Here is a 7,946-nt window from a genome sequence, read left to right as displayed (position 1 = left end):
GGGAAGAGAGAATGTCCCCAAAGGAGCGGGGGTGGGGGATGGGAGGGAGGGGGCTGAGCGAAGGGGGTGGACGCCAGGGAGAGGAGGGGCACAGAGAGGGGACAGGAATGCTACAAGGGGTGGGACAGGGGTTCAGAGAGAAAAGGGCGGCTTGGGGTGGGAGAGAGGGAAGCTTTAAAAGAAGGAGGGACTCAGAGGGGGTCAGGGTTCAGAGAGCGGAGGGGAAGAGTTCGCAGAGGAGAGGGGTTCCAGAGAGATCCGGGGGTCTTCCAGAGAGCCAGGGGGCACACCCTTCTGGATGAGCTTCAAGGCGTCCTGCCGCTTCTGCAGGCCGACCTTGTCCCACTGCTCGGAGTGGTCAAGGTAGTGCACAGCAATGACCGTGGGCGTCATGCTGATCATGTTCTGCTCCCCGCAGCCCGAGGGGGTCACGATGAGGTGTTTCAGATGGTCTCCATCAATAGCGTCCTCTGTCATCTGAGCCACCGGGGTTCCTACAGCCGGGTAGGAGGACGCTGCTCAAGCCTGGTGACCCACCGTCGGCGTGAGGAGGGTCCGGACTGCCCCCTGCGTTCCCAGCCTCTGACCAAGGGGTCAGGGACAGGTGGTGGCTGGGGGACTGCATGACTGAATGGCTGGATCCAGGTCTGCATGTGGAGGAAGGGGGGCTTGCGCTTCACAGGGGGACCCCTGGTCCCTGGCTCTCTTGTTCCAACAGTACTAAAATAATTTCAGTAAAAATAGTCACGAATACTTACATTGTGCTTAATATTATCTGCCAGCCTCTGTTCTAAGAGAACACCATATGTTTTCTCATTTAATCCTTACAACACCCCTTGGTGGTAGATACTAGGATTCGCTCCCTATCACAGACGAGGAAACCAAGGCTCTTGCCCCAAAGCCTTACAGCTCACAGGTTGCAAGTCCCCTTCTCATGCCTTCTTGCCCCAGTCTTCATCCCTGGCAATGAGCTGCAGAATTGCTCTTGAACTACATCACTCCTCATTTAAACTTATTTATCAGCAAAAGCTCTTTGCTGAACTAAATACTGCCTGAAGGCTTCTAGAAGACAGATCCAGGAGGGGCTGTGCTAGCTGAAATGAAGGATGGAGGCTCAGTGATTAAACAGCCCCAGAATTAGAGGGAACTCAGCTTCCTTCATGGGACTCACGCTCCCCACCCCCCTGCCTTCATGGGCTCCACGGGGTGGTGGTCAAGGGCGTCTCACCTTGCAGGAGAATCCTGGTCTCAGACTCTGTATCTGGGACTTGGTCACTGAGGTCTGCAGGACGGACCTCTTCTCTCTGCACTCCCCCTGCTAGGTGAGTGAGAGACACCGATGGCACCAGGTCCCTCCCACCCCTGCCCTGCAGCACCGTGCCCAGGTGGTGGTCCCGTGCCCTCTTCTGCAGCTAACTCACCTGCACCTTGTGGATTCAGTGTGCGAACAACCACAGTTTTGTTGACTCTGATTCCTTCTGGCTATACAGGGCAAATAAAAGGACAGACAGACACACCGATGGTCAGTAGGGTGCTGTTCTGAGGATTGCCCTAGCATAGCCTCACGGCCTTTGAACCTGGTTCCTTCCCCTTCTAGCTGTGTGACGGGGAGACACTTACTTAACCTCTCTGTGTCTCAGCTTCCTCCCTTATAAGGAGGAGGCAATACAAACCGCTACCTCATAGTGTTATGCAAATTCATCATAAAACTATAAATTAATAGTGAAATAATAAAGCCTTTTGAAATCTTCATATGTGCCTAGAAGCTTTACTCAGATTAACTCATTTAATCCTCATAACCACCCAATGGGGTGGATACTGATATTATTACTCCCATTATAAAGATGAGGAAACTGGAGTACCCAGAGAGGTTAAGTAACTTGCCCGAGGTCACACAGCTAGTAGAACAGAACTGGGGTTTGAACCTGGTAGTCTGGCTCCAGAACCTGTGTTTTTAACCCATTGCCTCTCAAACATCTCTTAAATAAAAGAGTAAGGCCGACCAGTTAGCTCAGTTGGTTACAGTGTGGTGCTGATAACACCAAGGTCCAAGGTTCAATCCCTGTACTGGCCAGCCATGCATAAAGTACTTGGCACACTGCCTGGTGCATAGTAAGTGCTCAATACACAGTGGCTATTTTAGCTAGCATGAAAAGCCCAACTCAAGCCCTCCTTTGTGTTTACAAAAAAACCTACCATGGTGGACAGCTGCTATTTTGCCTTTCCGGAAACCATTCTTCTGGTAATAACACCCAGATTTTCCTTTGGAGACTGAGATTCCTCCAGTGATGTGCTGATAAATGTTTAACAACCAGTTCCCCAGAAAGGCAAGGCCCTTATTTGCCTTGCCAATCAATTCGAAACTGATCGCCAATTCCCGTGGTGTAAATACTCCCATGACAATCGATTTTAAACTACCAATATCAGTGAGTTGAGATTTGTGCACAACTGACTCCCAGGAGTGAAACCAAGCAGGCTCTGACACACTCCTGGGTTTTCTTCCTACTAGCGCAGTATTGAGCCATATTGGTGCCTAAGGAAAAAGGGCATACCCGTGCCCCTAGACATATGTGTTTATGTATTTTTTTTTTTTTTGTCTTTTTTTGTGTCCGGCAACGGATCGCAACCCTCAGTGTCGCCCCCGTACCGGACCGGGGACCGGCAACAGGATTGCAACCCTCGCCGTTGCTCCCGCGCCTCGCTCAGCCAGTGAGCGGGAACCGGTCTGTATGTGGGATCCGAACCCTCGGGCAGGAGCGCCGCCGCGCTTCCCAAGCGGCGCACTATCCAGTGCGCCACCGGGCCGGCCCCCTGTTTATGTATTTTTTTTTTTTTTGTCTTTTTTTGTGTCCGGCAACGGAGCACAACCCTCAGTGTTGCCCCCGTACCGGACCGGGGACCGGCAACAGGATTGCAACCCTCGCCGTTGCTCCCGCGCCTCGCTCAGCCAGTGAACGGGAACCGGTCCGTATGTGGGATCCGAACCCTCGGGCAGGAGCGCCGCCGCGCTTCCCAAGCGGCGCACTATCCAGTGCGCCACCGGGCCGGCCCCCTGTTTATGTATTTTTTAATAGTTCGTTTTATTCCACAGCATTAAAGTAGTTGGAAAAAATGAATTTGCTTCCATTAAAGCACCCAAATAAAAATTATAATAAATCCTGGTTTGGGCAGAAACATATTTCAATGTAAAATAACATTGTCAGTTTTAATACATGTGCTTTTCAATATTTCAATATTTTTTCAACTACTTTAACATTTTGGAAGAAATTAATCATTAAGAAGAATACATACAAACATGCAGATGGAAGTGTTCATTTTTTTCTTTTGCCTCAGGCTCTACTATGGCTTGACTTGACACTGTTGGATCTTGTCTTTATTTAAAATTTTAATATTTTGTTCACTGTCAGTTTTTGTCATTAATTTTGATTTCTTAAAATATTGCATTAGGGCCGGCCCGGTGGCACACTCAGTAGAGTGCAGCACTTGGGAGCGTGGCGGTGCTCCCGCCGAGGGTTGGGATCCCATATAGAGACCGGTCCACTCACTGGTTGAGCGCGGTGCGGGCGCGACACCGAGGGTTGTGATCCCATTGCCGGTTGCGGTGCGGGCGTGACACTGAGGGTTGCGATCCCGTTACCGGTCACGAAAAGAAGACAAAAAAAAAGGAAAAAAATAATATTGCATTAAAAAGTGTAGAGTTTTGGTCTTACAAGATGAGTTATGGAGATGGATGCTGGTGATGTATCTGCAACATTATGAATGCATCTAACAACACTCAACTGTATGCTTAAAAATGACTAAGATGGTTAATTTAACATGTGTATTTCACCACAATAAAAAATTGAGGGGCTGGCCAGTTAGCTCATTTGGATAGAGGGTAGTGTTGTAACACCAAGGTCAAGGGTTCAGATCCCCATACCGGCCAGCCACCAGAACAAAAGAAAAAAAAAAAGAAAAGAAAAGGAGATATCATTTAACATAATAATAACAGTGTTATTAAAAATTGCATTAAGGGGCCGGCCCGTGACTCACTCGGGCGAGTGCGGTGCTGATAACACCAAGGCCACAGGTTTGGGTCCTATATAGCGAGTGCGGTGCTGATAACACCAAGGCCACAGGTTTGGGTCCTATATAGGGATGGCCAGTCCGCTCACTGGTTGAGCGTGGTGCTGACAACACCAAGCCAAGGGTTAAGATCCCCTTACCAGTCATCTTTAGAAAAAAAAAAAATTGCATTAAAATACAGTTGTTCCTCAGTATCTATGGGAGACTGGTTCCAGGACCCCCATGGATATACCAAAATCTGCGGATGGCAAGTCCCTTATATAAAACAGGGTACTATTTGCATACAACGTACCCACATTCTCCTGTGTACTTTAAATCATCTCTAGATTACTTATAATACCTAATACAATGTAAATGTGATGTAAATAGCTGTTATACTGTATTGTTTAGGGAATAAGGGCAAGGCAAAAAGTCTGTACCCATTCATTTTTTTCTCCCAATATTTTCAGTGTGTGGTTGGCTGAGTCCACGGATGCGGAACCCACGGACGGATACGGAGGGATCACTGCAGTATTGATCCTGATTGCTGAGCATTTCCACACCCCTGAAAATTCTGAGCCAGAGGTATCTCAATTGCCTCACCCTGATCCCGGCTCTGCTTCCGAACTTCTGGGACTCCCTAAATTTTCTCAGCTGGACACTGTGATTCCTAGTGTCTCAGAGCCTGAGTCTCCAACCTGGGTCAGCAGTAGGGAGACCAGAAGCCCTCCCTGGAGGGGCAGCAGGTGCCCTAAGGACTCACCACGACCTTCAGGGTCTTTTTGACACCGTCACTGATAAAGAAGTTGTAGACTGCGGCCTTGACCTCCACCTCCTGTAGACCGATCTTCAGGGGCACAATGACATAGGGCACTGGCACTGACGACTTGGGTGGGATCGTCAGAGTCTGCTGGTAGTTCTTCTTGGCGGTGGCCATGCTGCAGAAGGCTGGATTGTATAGGAGTTCCACCCTCACCTGCCAGGGAGAGAGAGCATCATAGCAAGGGCATGTGCCGGGGACCACGCCTTCCCGCCCCTTCTCAGCCCTCTGCCAGTCTCAGAGCCCACCTTGAGCTTTGTGTCTTGGTAGTTGTAGAGGATGGCTCGGATTTCCACTTGCTCATTGCGGACCACAGAGTAGGGTAGCCGCAGGTCAATAAAGAAGTCCTGCATCACTGTGACCTCGTAGGGAGCCGCCACGCAGATCCCTGCCCAGGCAGAGACAGAACACAAGTGTCAAGAGCAGAAGGGTGGGCAGGGGAGACAAGGCCAGGCTCCTGGTCCAAATTCCTGCCCCTCACAGGGTCTAGGCTCTCACCTCTAACCACAGCAGCTGCCCCTAGGTAAGCCTGTCTTTGCAGAAGCCCATAGACTCAACACTGTTAGTGGGGATGAATTGCACATGGTGGCGGCGGCTGGGAGTTACAATTATTGAATGACCTCCATTCTCTTTATAATTTGACTCATAGATAGATGTGAAGAAAGAAAGAAGGCAAGTGTAACTGAAGAAAATGTGGCTAGCTCGAGTGAGAACTAGATTTTTTTTACTTCTATTTCCCTTACTTTTACTTAAATGTATTTAATTGAACTCAGATCTAAACTTAAAAACGAATGCTCGTTTTCAATAGACAAAACAGCACGGAATTGTACATTTTATTGGATTTGGAGTCCAAAGTGCTCACCATTACACCACGAAACCTTGAATTGTATATTTTAAATGGGTGACTTTTACGACATGTGAATAAAATTTTTTTTTTTTTTTTTTTTTTTTAAAGATGACCGGTAAGGGGATCTTAACCCTTGACTTGCTGTTGTCAGCACCACGCTCACCCAGTGACCAAACCGGCCACCCCTATATAGGGATCCGAACCCGTGACCTTGGTGTTATCAGCACCGCACTCTCCCGAGTGGGCCACGGGCCGGCCCTCTTTTTTTTTTTTGAAATCTTAATTTTTAAAAAGTGATTCTAGGGCTGTCCAGTTAGCTTAGTCGGTTAGAGTGCAGCCTTGTAACACCAAGGTCATGGGTTTGGATCTCCGTACTGACCAGCCATACATACATACATACATACATACATACATAATGATGCTCAATTCAGGGATTGGGAAATGTTTAAGTATGTCCGCCACAACCTGAGTATGCAAATCTACCTTTTCAACTGTAAACTTTATGAAACCTAAAATATGAATCAAAGTATTCTCAATGAAAATCTAGCACCCTAATTGAGATGTGCTCAAGTGTAAACTACATGCTAGATTTTGAAGATTTAGTGCAAAGATAAAATATGCCAGTAATAATTTTGAGATATTAATAAATTATTAAATATTTTTAAAACTATTATTGTAACTTTATTCTTAGTGTGATGGTGGTTTTGCAATTTTTCAATTTTTCTTTTTCTTTTTTTGTTTTCTAAGATAAATATTGTAAAAAAAAGATAAAACTTTTTTAACGTAAAAAAAGAGAAAACTTTTTACAAAATGTTGAAATGACACTATTTTGGATATATTTGGGTTAAATAAAATGTACTATAATAAATTAAAATATATTATAACTAGGTAATAATAAATTAATGATAATATTTATATTATCTAATATATGATATTAGATAGCTTATATCATATAATATCTAATATTATATAATTTATATTAATCAGATTATATTCATATTACTAGATAGTAATTTAATAAAACTGATATTATAGTAAATATTAATAATAAATGATAATTATGTATGTTATGACAAAATTAAATTATAATAAATTATAAGTTCTGGTTTGGGTATAAGTAAAATATTTACACGTAATGTTGTGCTTTTTTTTTTATTGGATGACCAGTAAGGGGATCTTAACCCTTGACTTGGTGTTGTCAGCACCACGCTCACCCAGTGGGCAAACCGGCCATCCCTATATGGGATCCGAACCCGTGGCCTTGGTGTTATCAGCACCGCACTCTCCCGAGTGAGCCACGGGGCGGCCCATGTTGTGCATTTTAATACACCTAGTTTTTAATGTTTCAATCTTTTTTCAACTACTTAAGTGTTCTGGAAAGAAATTACTCTTTAAAATATACATACAACATGTATACAGAACACACATTATCCCTCTTGCTGAAGACTCTGCTATGGCTTAGGACAGCCTTGGTCTCTTTAAAATTTAGATATTGTCTTTTTTGGGGGCGGCTGGCTGGTATGGGGATCCGAGCCCTTGGTGTTAGAATACTGTGCTCTAGCCAACTGAGCTAACTGGCCAGCCCCTCTTTAGTCTTTTTAAAATTGCTTTGCTCACTCTCAACTTGACATCACCCTTTAAAAGTTTGTGTTGCTGCAAACTACTCTGTGCAATCCTATAATAGTGGATACGTGTCATTATATATGTTGGTCCAAACCCATAGAATGTACAACACCAAGACCAAAACGTAGGGCTGGCTGCTTAGCCAGTTGGTAAGAGTGCAGCCTTGTAACGCTAAGGTCAAGGGTTTGGATCCCCATACCGGCCAGCTGCTTGCCCCTGCCAAAAAAAAGAGGGGACCCTAATGCAGGCTACAGACTTTGGGTAACCACGATGTATCAATGGAGGTTCATCGATTGTAACACACAGGCACTCTGGAGGGGATGTTGACAGTGGGGGAGGCCTTGCATGTGTGGGGGTGGGCAGAATATGAGTACTTTCTGCTCAATTTTGCTGTGAACCTAAAACTACTTGAAAAACTAAAGTGTTTTGTTTTTTTTTTTTAAAAAAAGCACTGATTGGGGCCAGCCCGTGGCTCACTCAGGAGAATGTGGTGCTGATAACACCAAGGCCATGGGTTCGTATCCCATATAGGGATGGCCGATTTGCTCACTGGGTGAGCGTGGTGCTGACAACACCAAGTCAAGGGTTAAGATCCCCTTACTGGTCATCTTT

At 45.7% G+C, this 7,946-nt stretch overlaps 1 protein-coding gene and 1 non-coding gene across 2 annotated transcripts in view; one reads left to right on the top strand and one right to left on the bottom strand.

Moving 5' to 3' along the window:
- C3 (complement component 3) overlaps positions 1–7,946 on the bottom strand; it is a 39,880-nt gene that overhangs the window by 19,477 nt on the left and 12,457 nt on the right. Inside the window, exons 19-23 of the mRNA XM_008583682.1 lie at positions 5,113–5,252; positions 4,808–5,020; positions 1,422–1,482; positions 1,229–1,315; positions 261–494 (exon numbers count right to left, since the gene is read on the bottom strand). Of these exons, the coding sequence (XP_008581904.1) occupies positions 261–494; positions 1,229–1,315; positions 1,422–1,482; positions 4,808–5,020; positions 5,113–5,252 (735 nt within the window). The remainder of the gene's footprint in view (positions 1–260; positions 495–1,228; positions 1,316–1,421; positions 1,483–4,807; positions 5,021–5,112; positions 5,253–7,946) is intronic.
- On the top strand, positions 2,001–2,074 carry TRNAI-GAU. The gene has a single exon. It is a non-coding gene; the product is annotated as a tRNA-Ile (tRNA).

The sequence above is a fragment of the Galeopterus variegatus genome, unplaced genomic scaffold (assembly GCF_000696425.1).
Source record: "Galeopterus variegatus unplaced genomic scaffold, G_variegatus-3.0.2 Scaffold2993, whole genome shotgun sequence".
NCBI lineage: Eukaryota > Metazoa > Chordata > Mammalia > Dermoptera > Cynocephalidae > Galeopterus > Galeopterus variegatus.
Note: the sequence above shows the minus strand (reverse complement) of the source record. Positions and strands in the feature narration are given on the sequence as shown.